The sequence below is a fragment of the Heterocephalus glaber genome, unplaced genomic scaffold, assembly GCF_053883595.1.
Source record: "Heterocephalus glaber isolate CG9 unplaced genomic scaffold, H.glaber_assembly_v1.0 deba00001497, whole genome shotgun sequence".
Lineage (NCBI taxonomy): Eukaryota > Metazoa > Chordata > Mammalia > Rodentia > Bathyergidae > Heterocephalus > Heterocephalus glaber.
In genome coordinates, this window is record NW_028258320.1 from 37,585,902 (window position 1) to 37,603,331 (window position 17,430).

The 17,430-nt window shown below is 35.6% G+C and overlaps 1 protein-coding gene and 2 long non-coding RNA genes across 6 annotated transcripts in view; 2 read left to right on the plus strand and 1 right to left on the minus strand.

Moving 5' to 3' along the window:
- Positions 1 to 3,009, plus strand: part of LOC106010556 (uncharacterized) — a 40,553-nt gene extending 37,544 nt beyond the window's left edge. For both annotated transcript variants that reach the window (XR_015440357.1, XR_001184317.3), the window contains 2 exons: positions 715 to 874; positions 2,945 to 3,009. This is a non-coding gene — a long non-coding RNA (uncharacterized LOC106010556). The remainder of the gene's footprint in view (positions 1 to 714; positions 875 to 2,944) is intronic.
- The window catches only part of Rnls (renalase, FAD dependent amine oxidase), a 325,504-nt gene that overhangs the window by 11,748 nt on the left and 296,326 nt on the right, over positions 1 to 17,430 (minus strand). For 2 of the 3 annotated variants that reach the window (XM_087184867.1, XM_004858346.4), the window contains one exon: positions 16,747 to 16,922. In XM_087184867.1, the coding sequence (XP_087040993.1) occupies positions 16,747 to 16,922 (176 nt within the window). Of the gene's footprint in view, positions 1 to 3,846; positions 14,662 to 16,746; positions 16,923 to 17,430 lie in introns of those variants that run through there. The other variant, XM_004858347.4, reaches the window with a different exon arrangement.
- LOC147825642 (uncharacterized) overlaps positions 3,807 to 17,430 on the plus strand; it is a 73,944-nt gene continuing 60,320 nt past the window's right edge. The window contains exons 1-2 of the long non-coding RNA XR_015440358.1: positions 3,807 to 3,874; positions 14,670 to 14,829. This is a non-coding gene — a long non-coding RNA (uncharacterized LOC147825642). The remainder of the gene's footprint in view (positions 3,875 to 14,669; positions 14,830 to 17,430) is intronic.

A 17,430-nucleotide genomic window follows, 5' to 3' on the forward strand; every position in this document is an offset into this window, starting at 1 on the left:
ACATATAGATACATTCTTGCCAAGGTGGCACTTTTTAATTGATTCTTATGTGTTGTGTTCATCATCTCATCTTTCCTCTGTTTTACTCATCTCTCCAGTGTTCTATTATATTTAATGGTGATTTCATAAACCCATTTTTTTTGTTGTGCTTTAGGGAAAGTCTTGCTTGTGTTATGGACTACCAGCTATAGAGTTCTGTGTCTAGTACTACAAAGAGCTGCTGTAAAATTTCCATTGGTTGCAATACCCTAGGTATGAAGAAAGTGATGTGGTTTAGTCAATTCTCAGTGGAGCTTTTCACTTTATTGGTATTTGTCTATTCTATTTTAATAAACCGTTGGGTAGAGGCAGTCAGAATGTGCCACAAATCAATTATATGATCCATGTAGCAGCTTTAGTGGGCTTAAACTGCAAAGGACATACTTTGCTGAAATTGTATATTTAATTGCTGAGGTCTACAGTGAATCTGTTTAGATCTATTCTACCTTTTAAGGTGCTGAAAATACTGGAGCAGCCTACTTTGAAGAGCATTTGCTCAGAACAGGCACATAGTAAAGAATGAGATATAGCTTTCTTTAGTATTGTTGCAGTAATAACAGACAAAATAGTCATATTTCCCTTTAGATTTTTTAATTTAATGGAAAACTGCTCTACCCTTCAGCAAGTTTTAGTATATTCATTCATAATTCTTCCAATTTTTTTTGTTGTTCCTAGGAGTTGCTGAGAAATATGAAAGGTATTCCTTTCCACAAGGTGCTTTAACAGATTTGAAACCCTTTAGTTTTCATCTAAATATAAATCTTCTTCCATCATTTGCCAAATGATCCAATTGCTTGAGATTCTAGGATGCAAAAGGTCAAAAATGCTTCTGATGGTAAGTCTAGAGATAAAGTGAAAATCACTTTTTTTCTCCTCATCTGAGCTTCGTTACCTCTTCTCTCATTTAAGTTGATAGCTGCATAATTTCCCAGAGTCTGTCCTCCTGCATTCCTTCTCCCATTTCCTATCCAACTTCCTTTAATAAAATTATAATTAGCATATGTTAATTATATAATTAATAGGTTTCACCATTACTATTTCATATATGAATATATTGGACATTGGTCATGTCCATCTTCTCTTCTCTTACCCTCTTCTGCCCTTTTTTCCATCCTTCTTGATGACCCAAAAGCCTGACCATTATTTCTTTTTTGGTTCTCATGTATGTTGAAGGGATACAACAGCTTTTTTTTTTTTTTTTTTTGGTGCCGGGGATCGAACTCCAGTCCTTGCGCTTGCGCAGCAGGCAGCGAAACCACTGAGCTAAATCCCCGGCCCAACAGCTTTATGTCTGGACTGTGAGATTATGGCAAAAAAAAAAAAAAAAGAAAAAAAGAATATAGTTATTTTGATCATTAGGTCTAGAAACAATCTTCTTTCCACTTTTAACATGAACATAGAAGGGTAAACTCTGTGCTCCTCAGGGAGACAATAATGGAGGATAAAAAGCACAGGTGGCTTTTAAAGCCAGCCTAACTGAGGTATAATTTATGTACACTGAAATTCACCCTTTTTATGTGGACTGTTCTATAAGTTTTGAGAGTGGACATAGTCATGTAATCACAAACACATACAACAGAGAGAACATTTCCATCATGCCTCCAAATTCCCTTGTATTCTTTTATAGTTAATTCCCTTCTCAAAATCTCGGAGTCTGACAACACCAATCCATTTTTTGTTTCACAGTTTGTTTTATCCAGAAAGTCATATAAATAGACTTTGAGTCTGGCTTCCTCCACTTATTCACTCATGTTATTGCAAATGTTATTACTTTATTACTCTGGGTAGTGTAATTTTTCACTTAAGGATGTACAATAATTTTAAAACTCATTTATCAGGTGATAAATACTACACTTGTTTCTAGTTTGGGCCAATTATCAATAAAGCTGCTATGTTCATTTGCAGGTAGGTTTTCATGTGGATATATGTCTTCATTTCATCCCTAAAACTGGGCTTTCATGGTAAATGTATGTTTAACTTTGTAAGAAATTGATAAACTATTTCCCAAAGTGGCTGTGCTATAGTTCAGTTACTTCACATACTTTCCAGGATTTGGCATCTTCAGAATTTTTGATTTGAGCCATTCTTGTAGGTGTGTCATGGTACATAACTGTAGTTTTGAATTTCATGTCGCTTAATGACTAGTGATGTTCACCATCTTTTTGTGTGTTTATTTGTCATCTATGCCTCTTTTTTTGTATGTGTGTGATGAATTAGACATAACATGATTTACTATGAGTCATAGTCACCAGCAAACATTAAATTGTTCTCTGCTTTTGGATTTCCCTATATTGGATATTTCATATAAATGAAATCATTTAACATATGGCCATTATGACTGGCTTCTTTCAAATAGCATAATGTTTACAAATTTCATCCATGTTGTAGCATGTATCAGTATGTCACTATTTTTTAAGGCTGAATTATATTCTGTTGTTAGTTATATACTACATTTTGTTAATCCATTCATCAGTTGAGTGACATTTGGGTTGTTAATAGCTCTTAGTTATTTTGAATAGTGCTGCTAAGAATATTTGAATAAGTGTTTCCAATTTTTTTGAGTATATACTTAGAAGAAGAATTACTGGGTCATATTGTAATTCTATGTTTAACTTACCTAGGAACCACCAAACTGTTTTCCACAGTGGATGAGCCATTTTATATTCCCATTAGCAAAGTGCATTTCACTTTTCCATATCACACAGACACTTATTATTTTGCATTTAAAAAAATTATAGTCACTCCAATGGGCATAATATCAGTAGTATCTCATTTTGATTTGCATTTCCCTAATGAATAATCATGTTGGACATGTTTTCCTGTGCCCATGTATTTCTTCTTTGGCAAAATATCTATTCAAGTTCTTTGTTAATTTCTTAATTGGGATTTTTTTTTTTTTTTGCAGTCTGTATATGTTCTGGATAATGGATTCTTATTAGATATGTAATTCATACATTTTTATCTGGTGAGTTGTCTTTTTACTTTCTTGATAATCCTTTGATACATAAAAGTTTTGCATTAGAAGCAGTCTAAATTACCTTCTTTTTCATTGCTGATATTAGTGGGATCATATCTAAGAAACTATTGCTGAATCCAAAGTTGTGAAGATTCACCTCTATTTTTCTCCTAGGAATTTCATGCTTTTGATTTGTATATTTAGGTTTTTGTTCTATTTTGGGTAAATTTTTACATGCAGTGTGAGGGTAGAGTTCAACTTCATTCATTTTTTAATATGGATTTAATATGGATATTATTTAATATGGATATTCTAGTATCCAATGTTAAAGAAACTAATACTTCCCCATTGAATATATTCAGAAATATTGTTAGAAATCAATTGGCCATAATCTGGGTTTATTTGTGAACGCTATTATTTTCCACTGATCTATTTTTAACCTTATATCAGTTCAACATTGCCTTGATTGCTGTAGCTTTGTAGTATTTTTGAAATTGGAAAATGTGAGTGGGTTGGTTACTTTTCTCGTTACTGGGACAAAATGCTCTACACCCAAAATTAAAGCGGGGGAGGTTTATTTGGCTTATAATTCATAGAGCTTTCAGTCCATAATCAGCTGGCTCCAAGGCAGGGTGGCAGAGGGGCCACAGTTCATGGTGGCAGAAGACAGCAAAAGCAACAACAGACCTTAGCAACGTCCTTCTGCCCCTTTTATATTATTCAGACTACTTATAGTGAGCAGCACTCATGCCCTTAATTCTAGTGCCTTTGGGCCCAGCCCCACCATGAATCAATCACACACTCTAGATTCAGTCACCTCCAAAAATAGCCTATGACTACATGCGGCTTTGAGGGGACATCTAGACACAAACCTTAACGGTGAGTTTTCTGACTTAGTCTTCTTTTTCAAGGTTGTTTTGGTGGAGCTCTTGAAATTCTATATGAATTATAGAATCAGACTTTTCATTTCTGTATAGGTCACTAGGATTCTAACAGAGATAGCAATGAAGCTATAGCTCACGTTGGATAACATTTTCACCTAAAAATATTAAGTGTTCCAATGTATGGTATCTTTTCATTTATTTAGGTTTTCTTTATTTCTTTGGAAAATGTTTTACACTCAGCATGGAATTCTTATAACCCCATGGTTAAATTAGAATCTCATCTTCAGTGGAGTGCTCTTTCATATCTTTTGCCCATTTTTAAGTAATTGGGCTATTTTTATACAGAGTTGAGAGAGTTCATGGTATATTCAGGATAATGCTCTTTTTATCAGATAAATGCTTTGCAAACATTTTCTCCACATCTATGGCTACCTTTTTCTTATTTCTCCAAGGGTGTCTTTCAAAAATATTGTTTTCAAATTTATCAAATGTAATTTATCAAATTCTTCTTTTGTGGTTTCTGTTTTTTTGTGATCTAAGAAATGTTTATCAAACTCAAGATCATACAGATTTTCTCTAGTTTTCATCTAGAAGTGTTACAGTTTAAATTTTTATGTGTAGAACTACGATAACATTTTTAAAGTTGACTTTTGGATAGGGTGTGAAACATGGACTTTTGACTCAAGAGTGACATGATCTAATTTCTATTTTACTGTTTACTAGTTGCATCACTTTAGCAAACCATTCAATAGGAACCCTAGCTTCCTCATTTGAAGCAAAGATAGTATTTGCTTCCTGATCTTTCCCAAATTGTTCTGAGGATGAAAACAAGTATAAAAGTACTTTCTAAGATCAGAGTATAAATGTTAACTATGATTATTTCTAGCTGACAGCAGGAAAAGAAAGATGGTATAAAAATGTGTTGTAACTGGGGGAAAGCCAGAATTTAAGAAATTACGAGCAGTGAAGCGAGGCATTTAAAAGCACTCATTTCTCAATAGGGTTGCATTTGAATTCCAGTGTTGCTCTTTCTTACCATCTGAAACTCATATAAAGTACCTCAGAGCTCTAATCCTCAATTTTGTTACCTATGCAATAGGGAAGAAACATAAACTCCATAACATAGTAGAAGGAGGAAGTGCATTATATGTAGAACTCAGTGAGCTACACAAAGTAAGGAATTAACAAATGTCATTTTTGAGAGAGGAAGAGGGAGAGATGTACTGTCTAATATGGTCTATCATGGTACACAGAAGTATTACAAAGATAGTAGCAAAGACAAAGGTGAAAGAAGGAATACGAGAATCAAGCCTCTACTTTAGACACTTCCATTTGTGGTAATAGCAATGTCCTAGCCAGACACTGACAGCACCATAACTGAGCTGCATATAGCTTAGCATGACAAACCAGAATCACTCGAGTCAGTTTCTATCCAGTCTCATCATCCTATATTCCAGTTGTACCCTGTGTTTCCGCCAAACTGAACTGCTGGCTATTCCTCAAATGCACCTTTGCCTCTTTTTGCCTTTGAGAAAGTGCATATGTTGGTGGAACACTGCTCCACTATCATTCCCCTTGCCTGTCTGACTTCCTCATCTCACAGTATTTAGTTCAAATGACAGCTTCTTCTAGGAAGCTATTTCTTACCAATTCGTCAAGTCTGAACTATGCTCATACAATACACTGGGCATACCTTTCAGATGGCACCTTGTCATGATCGTCTGTTCACTGGTCACCCTTGCTGACTGACTATATGGAAAATTACTTGAAAGAGGGGAGATAGTCTTATAGTCTCCCAGAACCTAAGTCCATAATAACGCCTTAAGAAATGTGTATTCAACAAAAATATGAATATGTATTATTGATTTCTGATAGGAATATAAGTAATTCCTTTCAACTAAATTTTTTGGTTAGTTTTATAGTGTAATGTTGATATCTACTCAAAATATGTCAAGTAGACTTATTCTTTATGCTGCCACAGGGCTCATTTCTTACAGCATCCAAGGCCATGTAATAACATCCACTATCCAGTATTAGGTATTAATTAATTAGCTATTAATTTAAGTATGCAGTTTTAGGTATTTATGTGCAGCTGAATATATCTATATCTATCATCTTTTATATAATTCTCTCTCTATATATATCTCATATCACATTTGTCTAGGACAAATGACATACACTCCCTTTTAAAGTTTTTTAAAGTATTGCTTTTGGAGATAGTTATTCTGAGTAAGTGTGGTACTCATTATATGGCAGGATAAGTCCCAAGAGTGCTTGAGAAAAAATTACTTCATTAAATGCATATATGTGAAAACATTTAATAGTTCATATAATATGGAATTTTATGAAAAGGAGAAATAACTGCTCATATAAACTTCCATTAAACTGTGACTGTACATCCATACACTGATTAGAATTTCTCAGCTGATGATCTCACATGTATGTACCATACTACCTCATAATAAACTGAAACAAGGGCCTAGTTATGTACCAAGGACATAGAGGTGGAAGATTACTCTATGGAACCTTTAAGACTGACACCTGCTAGGTTTCCTGTTGCCGATAAACTGGGTCATGCCACAGTCCAAGGGGCCTGTTTTGGCTATCTAAAAGTCACTATAAACTTATGGTACATTGGCAAGAGTACTCTTGTGGCCATAATTTTATGCCAAGAAATTTTGACTCATGGCACAGATGTGTTACATTACCAGATGCTGGAAAACATGAAATTAGGAAAGAATGGCAATAAGCTGGAAAATCTTTAAGCATAAGAAAAAACAAAAACATGATCAGAATATGTTACCTGTGTATGCATGAAAGTGCCTCATTTAAACCCAGTATTTTGTAAAATTAATATGATCTAAGAAAAATATAAAAACAAATGAACAGAAAAAGCATAAAAAAAAAAAGTGGCAAGACTTCCTGTGTCCACAGGGACCTACCACTTTTACTTCGCCTTGTTCTGATGGTATTCTGCATTTCCTTATGGGTATGAATAAGTGTTACAGAGCCTGGCATTGAATCCTTTCTGAAATATCTCTTTCTGGAACTGTTTATATATGTGAAAAAGACAGAAAAGAGAGGCTCAAATGAGAAGAGAGTAAGAATAAAGAAATAACAAGAAAAAGAGCAAAGGCTACATGGTGCTATGCAATCAACAAAGAAGTGACCTCAAAGCACTTTCATATCACCTCCTCCTTCTCTTACTAATTGATCTAATAGGGTTGAGAACCTGTTTTGTCTTAGTATCTGTATCCATTGCAAATATTTTCTACTGTGCTCTCTCATTTCACCCTGAGCATAACTCTAAAGGATAGGTTCAGTTGTTGCTTTCGATAGTTGAGGCCTCTGAGGCTTAGAATTGCAGTCTCTTTGTCCAAGGGCACACATAGAGATGAAGTATGAACCTAAGTATGTCCAGCTCTGAAGTGTAAGATCATAATCATACTACATTACTAAAAATCCAGGAATTAAAAGCACAAATATGAGAGAAAATTCCTAAGACCAGTGGCAGAATGACCTAGATAGCATGACCTTATTGTGGAAGTAAACACATATAATATACCTTAACTGATAAACAAAATTGATTATTGCCTTTCAAAGCATTTATCCTAGAAGGCTACATATTTACACAGTGTGATGATGCACTGGCAAATGTCTTTTATGGGTGCCACATTCTGAACTCTTTTTAGTCAACTTACTGGCCACGTTAAAAAATAAATGTAAATTAGTTATGCTTCTTTAGTTACATCTAAAAATTTTTAAAACTACCAAGTTGGCTATCCATTTTACTAAAAACAATTAAGTCCAAATGACTTTGGTTATTTCTAAAACATCGAATTTCAAAGATGTTCTCCAATTGATGATTAAGAAAGAATATGTGTCAGGCTCAGAAAGTGCTAAATTTGGATCTTAAGTGTCCCCCAGAGGCCTCTGTGCTAAAGAGTTGGTGCCCAGAATGGAGCTATTAGAAGAGGATATAGCCTTTGAGAAATGAAGCCTGTAGGAAGTCCTCAGATTATTGGAGACATGTGAGATATGAAGGGGACAATGAACTTTGGCCCCTTTCTCTTCCTCTCCTTTGCTCCCTGGATCATCACATAACTGGCTTTGCTCTACCACACACTCTTGGCATGTTATACAACGTATCACAGGTCCAAAACAATGTGGCCAACTGATCATGGATTGGAACCTCCAAATACGTCAGCTAAAATAAGCCTCTTTTTATAAAATGATTAGCGATTTTTTATAGTAAAAGAAAGATGACAAACAAAAACTTTCTCAATCTTGTTGAAATAAGATATGTAGTTTTGAAGTGGACAACAATTTGTAAGTTTTGTATATTTGTGAAATCAACCACTGCTTTCCAGTTCCAATTTACCTAAAAGAAGAAAATGAGGACAGAAACAAAGTACACATGAGGAAAAAAGAGAAATATTAATTACTGGCTGCCTTTCCAATGTTGAAGTTAGACATAACTACTCACCAGAAATTGATGTCTTTAGTAAATAATATGAATGAATGGGTGGACTCAGGTTATTTTCTGTGGTCACCCCCTTCCTTTACCAAACAGAAATCAGTAAGAAAAATTCTGGCTTTAAGCTGTTATGTCTGCTTTTCTCCCTTAACTCCTTCTAACTCAGGGAGAATAATATGCCAATTGGGGTAGCTAGTTGGGGAAGATCTAAGGAAGCAAAAATGGGAACTTTCTACCGAAAAGGGCAGAGATTTCCTTGGGTAAGAGGAGAAAAAAAGAGTCAAAATTGAAGAATGTCAAGGGAATGGTAAAGAAAGCAAAAAGAGAGAGGGAGGGAGAGGGATAGAGAGAGATGGGGAGAGAGGAGAGAGAGGGAGGGAGGGAGAGAGAGAGAGAGGGAGACTGAGAGACTATAAAGCAGATTTTAGGAAATGTTTCTCTGGGGAATTAAGAATTAAAGGTGCAAAGAAAAAATTTGAGGGAGCTTCTGGAAGTGGAAGCCTGGAAGGAATGAAAAGAGAGACCTCTAAAAGTACTGCTGGGGATGGAGAATTGTATAGATTCTTTACACTTCTATTGGAAATATCAGTGAATATTGGAATTACTTTCAGTTCCTTTTAATTTATTGCCTTGTGTGTTATTGACTGCAATAATATGTCAGAATGGGGGTATAAGGGGCTTTTGGTGTATTCAGCTTATAGTAGAATAACACTTATAGCAGGTGTTCCTAACTGTGGATTCAAGGAAGAACTTCAGGTTGTTGATAAAGCCTCATAGCCATATGCATTTTTGTACTTATGTGTACATGTATTTTTTATGAAGAGAATATTTATGTTTATAGCTTTTGTTAGGTGTTTTTAAGAGTTAATGATCCTTCTATTTGAAAAAAATGAAAAGGCAAAGAGAAACAGTCTTAGTGCAAAAAACTAAGGAAATAACAATAAACAAACTAGAAGATAACTGATTTCTAATTCTACTGCACAAGCTTAATAGACTAGTACAAATTCATCTATTTTGCTAACAATACCAAAATATCCATTCACCATATCCCATACCCCCTAAAATTCCTCTCATCTCGATATTTAAAAATACATTTGTTAACTTTTAAAAATAAAGTAACTCAGAGTTTTTTTAAGTTAAGATAAAGATTTTTTAAGTTAAATAAAGTAGGTAAAGGGGCCACTAATGTTTTCTAGAACTGAAGAAAGATGGGGGCCCGGGGATTTAGCTCAGTGGTTCCGCACCTGCCTGGCAAGCACAAGGACTGGAGTTTGATCCCCGGTACCAAAAAAAAAAAAAAAGATGAGGAAATTAGAGTTACACCAGAACATAAATCAAAGACTTACTACACCTTGAGGAAGGCATCACGATAGACACTGAAACAAAAGAAAACACAATGATAATGGTGGTGAGAGTACTATGGATATCAAACTGATTAAACGGCCCTTGTTAAATTTCATGGAAAGACATCTTTGGTGGGTATTTTTCTCTTAAAAATGTTAGTGCCTCCTGCTTGTTACACAAAACTTAATGTAATCTATCCCAGACTAAGCATTAAATTATATTAACTAGATAAACATTTAAATTACAGAGGGGAAATAGCTGCAAAAGAGAAGAACTGAGAACCATAAAAAAATCTGCCATTGTTTTGCTAAGTTTGTTGAATCACCTACTTATGTGTTTTATTCAAATTCAGAATGGGAGGCACAGAATCAGCTCACAAGTTGTTCAATGAAACATTGTTTCTTCATCTACCTTTTTCCTCATTTAAGAGCATCACCCATAAGAACATGCCATTATTTTACTCAAGAGAAAATTCAATTTAGAGTCTTAGAAGACAGTCTTCAGCAAATATTAGTCTCCAGGGTTTTACGAACACCAGGTGTATTGTAGACATTCATTAAATGTTTACTGCACAAATAAACAAGAATTTTTTTTATCCTCCTAACCTCCTTGTGGATATGTGACATAAAAGACAGCACCAGACATGGGAGAGCAACACTGAAGAAACAAGAAACTGCCCCATTAAAAAAATACTCTCCTGTTTCTCTCAGACAGCAAGATCTCCATGATAGTGGCTGGATCCTTTCAGCATCAACGCTTTCTCCAAAGATTTTTTAAGGGAAGTAGGAGTCACTGCCTCATAAAGGAATCTACTAAGGGATTTAGAGGAAAGGAAGGCATGACCCCCACCAAAGACGTCCACATTTTAATTTCTGGAACTTACAAATGTGTTCTGATACATGGAAAGGCTGCAGATGGAATTAAAATTACTGTTCACCTGAATATCAGTTGGGGAGACTACTCTGGATTATGCAGGTGGGACCAGTGTCCCTGCAAGGGTCCTCAAAGGCAGAATGAGACAAAAGAAAAGGTCAGAGTGGTACAATGTGAGAACCTGACCCAATGTTGCTGGGTTTGAAAGTGAAGGATGGGGATCAAACCAAAGGATGAGTGCAGCTTCTACAAGATGGAAAAGGCTAGAGAATGAATTATCTTCTAAAGTCTCCAGGAAGGAATGCCATTGTGATGACACCTTTGTTTTACCCCAATGAGCTCCATCTCATGTTGTTTTAAGCTGCAAAGTTTCTAGTGATTTTTTTACAGTAACAATAAGAACAGATGGTGAGTGGTTGAGGAGGGAAAGACTAGGCAGCTGGTCAACTGGCTCTGTCATTACTCATGGGTGCTTAGTGAAGCTACTTTACCTATCTGAGCCTTTAGTTTTTTGCATCACAATAGTGGGTTAAAACTATAAAACTTATAAGGCTACTTTTTTTCAAACAATATTATTTTAAATAATTAATTTGGCATTTTCTGGTAGACATTTTTACATTTGAATTTATTTATTTTTATAATGAATTTATGAAAGAGCAGTACGATGGTTTGTATGTGTCCCCCAAGGGTTCATGTACCCATGTACTGGAAGGTTGGTTTCCAGTGTGGAGGTGTGAAAAGTGGTGGAATCTTTGAGAGGTAGAGATTCCTAGGGGGTGGCTGGGTGGGTGCTGCCCTTGGAAGGCATAAAATAGTTTTTGTCAGACTCTGAGCTCTTTTGAGAGTGAGTTGTTATAAAAGCACTATCCCCATGATGGTCCTGCCTCACTATGTGACTATTCCCTCTCGAATGTGCTCTCACCACTGTGATGACATCTACCCCGGGGTGACAGTGCTAATGGGGCCAGTGTGATGCACTTTGGACTTTCAGCTTTCAAAACAGCGAACTCATAAATGACTTTTCTTAACAATTTATGTAGCTTTAGGTTCAATATATGAGATGGGATCAAAAATGCAGTGAGTATTTCAATAAAAAATTATTATAGTAAAAGACATTCTACCATTAATCCTCCTCAAAATACTCCCCTTTGCTTTGAACACAATTATTGTTTTTGGTACTTTCTGAAACAGTTCTGGAAGTCCTTTTCATTATCCTATCTAGGTGTTCTGAACTGATTCAAAATGTTTGTCATTCAAAATGACCTGTCAAGGTTATTTTGAATTTGGGCAATAGACCGAAGCTGTAAAATGCTAGATCTGGTGAATAAGGTAAATGAAGACACACTGGTAATGTTTTTATTTGACAAAAATCCTGTAAACACTTTGAATTGATTGGGGACATTGAGGCAGCCACAGAAAGACACAAAAGAGGACTTCCAAAATTGCTTCAGAAAGTGGAAAGAATGATGGGATAAGTGTGTTCATAATAAGGAAGAGGGCAACCCACTTTCCGGTCCCCCTTCTGCCTCTCTTAGGCAGAAGCTTTCTTTCTCCCAATAAATTTTTCCTACTCTTAACCTCTGCTGTTCTTAGAATTCATTCTTTGATTTTAGAGAACATGAACTCGCGTTTCAGTATCTAGTAAGTTTGGGAGTTACATCTCTTCCCCTACATCATTTTGGAGGTCTTCCACCGAGATTACTGGTTGTATATTCCTCTGGCTCCAAGAGGGTTTCCAGAAGTTCTGGCTGTACATTCTCTATGTTCAAATCTAACCCAAAAAGAAATGGAAGAGCTAAGATGATAAAGGGGAGCAGATGAGACAGCCCAGAAATAAACAACAGGAGGGAATCACTGCAATGGCAGAGCATGGAAGTTCGAAGGAGCTCAGAAGCTGGGCCATCCGCACTAAAGCAGGGCTAGGAGCCAGGTAGGCCCTGTAATCTTCACCAGAGAATACAGCGGGAGGCAGTGCGGAGAGGGAAGCATCCCTGGCTTTTCCTCTTTTCCATTCTCCAATCTTCCACCAGTGCCTTCCGCTGAATGATGCTGGCCAGGGCCAGTTTGCAGGGTATCCTGTAATATACAGCCAGCTGGGAGGCAGGAAGCAGGGAAGGGAAGGGGCTCTGGACATGAATAGCATCGTTAGTTAGGGTTTCCCCATGCGTTCCAGGCTTTTGACGGCTTAGAGAATAAACATTGCTTTATCTCGCTTGGGAATCTGCAGACTAACTCATGGTAGGGGAAGGAGGGTTTGGTGCTTCGAGCTATGGGTTGCATTTATGTGTCCACCTCTGGCCCTCATCCTGGGATTCCAGGGCACACCTTCTCCTGCAGATGGCAGAAGGGCAAAGCAGCAAGCAGAAATGTGATTGTTTCCCAAGGCCTCGGGTCTGAACAGCACAGTCACCTCCTACCCACTTTCCATTGCCCAGGGCAAGCCACACAGACACACTTATTCTTGATATTTCTATTACAGGGAGAGGGTGAAAAATGTGGAACAATACTGTGACACACACACACACACACACACACACTGCTTATCTCCTAAAAATATCCTAAGGGAAATATCTTATTTTCTTTAAATGGGTCACATGCCTAATCCTAAACCAATTACCTGCCTACCTGACTATCTATCTCTGACTCATATCTCTAGCTCTGGAGCGGGAAGTTGTGTCAATTCTCTCCAAAACACAAGTGAGGAGCCGGGGCCAGCCCTCTAAGGACATTTGAATACTCTTACCAAAAATAAAGGCAGTGGATTCTAAAAAATAACATACTCACTACAGTCAGCTAACACCCAAATGTGCTATGTGAGAATTTACTATATTATTTTCATGATGGGGGAAAAATTTATTATAATTTTGTAAAAATCTGGGGAAAAGCAAAATTCTGCTGTAGAATCAAAAATGAAATTGGTTTCAAATTTCCTACAACAAAGGAAAAAGACAAAACTCCCAAACCAATTACTCATATCTAGTATTTGGATTCGTTAATAAAAGCAATTATTCACAAAAAAACAAGGAAGAGTATTTTGAGGGAGATTAGTGGTAATGTATCTTTTACTGTAAATAAATTTTTAATTAATAGAAACCCCACTAAACATTCACTGTATTTTTTGTCATATCCCATAGCAACAGGAAACAATACAAGCAGTTTTATGTTCATAACAAAATTGAGAGGAAGGAACAGAGATTCCCATATATCTTGTTTCTCTACCTTCATAGCACCTGTTATTATCAACATCTCCACTAGAGTGGTACTTTTATAAAAACTAATTAATGTACATGTAGACAACATTATCATCCCAAGTCCATAGCATACATTAGCATTCACCTTTAGAGTTGTACATTCTGTGGATCTGGACAAATATAGAACAACATGTATTCACCATTATATTTTCACTACCCTAAAAATTTTTGCTCTACTTAGTCATTCTTCCTTCCTTTCCAACCTCTGACAATCACTGATCTTTTTACTGTCTCCATATTTTTGTCTTTTCCAGAATATCATATACAGTTGGAATTGTACAATAGGTTGTCTTTTTGTACTGGCTTCTTTTACTTAATAATATGCATTTAAAATTTCTTCTACAACTTCTTATAGCTTGATAGCTCATTTCTTTTAGTGTTGAATGATATTCCATTGTACTACAGTTTATTTATTTATTCATCTACTGAAGAATTTTTTGGTTGCTTCCAAGTTTTGACAATTATGAATAAAGCTGCTATAAACATTCAGATACAGGTTGTGCGTGGAAATACGTTTTCAACCCCTTTGGGTAAATACCAAGGAGAATAACTGCTGGATCATATAGTAAGCATGGATCTAGATTTGTAAGAAACTACTAAACTGTCTTCCCAAAGTCTGTGCTATTTTGCATTCTCATAAGCAGTGAATTACAGTTACTGTTGCTTGGTGTTCTGGCTTTTGGCCATTCCATTTGTGTAGTGGTATCTCGCTGTCAATTATAAGACTTCTTTTGACAATAAATGAGATAAGATCTTTGACTCATCCAGCCCCAGGCCTGGCACTATATAGATGCCCATAACTGTTGTTGCTCTTCCTTTCTCTTCTTTCTCCCCATCCTGAACAGCATTTGGTGGAAGGATGCAGCATAAGGATTACAAGAAAAGAGAACAAGGAGAAAAATAAAATTAACACAGAGAATGTATCAAGCCTGCATGCTCTAGGATGGGGAATCCATATCACTGGGCACTGTACCTCTACTCAGAAGGAAGGAAACTTAAAAATTAGTAGGTTATGTCTTTTTCTTTTATATATCTAGGCTTATCACTTTCTGTCAGTTTAGCACTATATTAAACCATATTCATAAACAGGCGTATATGAAATCATTGAAAGTAGACCATGTATGTGTACTCAGATGATGGCAAGGGTGCAGACATTTCTGTCAAATTCCAGAAGTTAAGATCAACCTTTAATAAGGATTGGAGAATCATTCTCTTGAGAAGAGAAGCCAGAAATTAACTAGTTAAACTATATTAAATCTCCTGACCTTTCATTAATTTCCTAGGGTGATATGATCTGCATAGAAACTGTGTATTAATAAGGTCTCTCCCGTAGATAATAATATTATATTTTTGTAAAGTGATGCTCAAGATATTAGAGAGATATATGGATAATGAGAAATGCAAATTTCTAAGTTTGAATAACTTATTCTCTTTTAGACTTTGTAGGCAATGCAGGTTTCAAGAGAGCTGTAAATATAGTAATCTCAACATCTAAACTGTAATAAAAATATTGCAAGGATTTGGATGTACATTGTGTTCAAAATAATTTTTTAAATTAAATTTTGGTATTTAACTTTGTGTACAATTTAATTTGTGTACATTTAATTTTGATATTGTACAATTGAATGTCATTTTATGTTTATAACAAATCTATTTTATTAATATTTCTAATTTTAAGAAATAAGTAAACTTTAAGCCATTTCAGCTTATTAAATTATTTTTGAGAAAGCACAGAAAGAAATCCTACAAACTATTGTCTATAAAGAAATATGTATGAATTGCAAAGTGACTTGGTGTGTAATATAGTTAGCTTCAAATTATAACAAGATTATCTCCCTGACTTCTTTTTCAAGTTAACCTAAAATTGAGTTAAAGATCATTTGAAGACATTAGCTATTAAGATTTTTAATGCTTTAAAAAGGAAAAGGCAATCTTCTAAAGTGACCATGACATGTTTAAGTAAATATTTTCCCCAAAGGTTCACTGTATAATGTAAACTTGAGAAGATATGAGTAAACACATAGACTGCTGCAGTGTTTTAGAAGGTAATTTACCATTTCTTGATTTGAGAAAGCTCTTTAAAATATACAAAATCTTCTGCATTTTCCACAATACCAGTTTTTCTAAAGGGCTCACAGCTTGGATAACCAGAAGTGCAGATAATTCTGTTAATCAAGGGACTTAGAAATCTCAGGGGAAAAAAATGGACAACTCATATCATCTTCTCTCCATCTACCATTTGCTCCATCAACCTCCAAATGCCTTAACAACTGGGTTTACAGAGGAAAAGACCTTTTCTACAAACACTCACAAGGTTCTGCTGTAATAGGCAGAGATTTTCAAAAAAGTCAACATTTACTTAATACAAAGAGTCTTAAGTTTGAGCTAGTGGAGCCATCAGTAGCTTTATCTAACCCCCCAAAACAGCTCAACTAGCTGTTAAATACAGGTACTCACCTTTCTCCCCTAAAGATTTCTGCTGGCAGCAGTTAAACCAAAATGGGAACTTAATAAAAATGAAAATTGTGGTAGCAAAATACATTTACAAGGTAAATATGACAGTCTGCAAAAATCTGGGAGGTTATAGTGGCTTCTATATAACCACAGTACTGATTTAGAAAACCCCCAGAGAAACAGCTGCATTTTGATATATAACCTGTTTTGCTTACATAGGAAACCCCAGAATTTCAGAGTGTATGCGCCTTCTGAGGCCAGAACCTTGGTGTAAATTGCACATGTCTCTTCTTGAGAAATAGTGGGACAATGAAACCTGTAGACAATACATGTACATGATAGGCAAACATATTTGCTTTAAAGAGCCCATTGTTTATTTATTTTACTAAAGTGTGGCAAAGGGTGAAACAGTCGATTTTGCTGGCCTACTAAAAAAATGGTGCTCATACAAGTGGATTATTTGATTACCTGTGAATGTCTCCATTTCTGGCATTTGATAGCAACTGGCTGAGGCAAACCTGGCAAAATGTTTTCCAGCTGCTGAAGGATTAACTCCTGTACATCTTTAATGCTGTGTTCCAAGTGTGTAACTCCAAATGGGACGGTGGTGTGAATCACCAGGGAAGGCCCGATTTCTGACGACTCTGTGGTATGAGAGGAATATAAAGATTCATCTTTAAAGTGGGTAACATGGAAAGATCTCTCAGCCTTTCAAAGGAGAGTGATGAATTGATCACAATAATCAGGAAATAAATGGAGAGAAAAGAGATTCTAATTGTTGAGTATAAATTAAGCTATTTCTGAAATTCAAAATCAAGCTTCTCTGAAAAGGAATACAGATTTAAACTATGTTTTAGAGAACAAATAGGTCTTGCTAAAGAAATGGAAGGAAGGGTAGGAAGAATACATATGTAATGCTTTGGATATAGTTGAATGTATTGGTATGGTTGTCTTCTCTCATCCACTAAATTGCAAGATTTTCAGAGCAGGGCCCATTTTTATACATTCTTTATATTCTTAAATTCTGAGAATAAAGTAAATGTTTAATAAATACTCATTTTTTTGTTAAAGAGATTGCAAAAATGTTTTGCTAAAATAGTATAAATGCTGAAATATTTTTATGACCTTTGAAAGAAATCAAGCTTCTCTCTA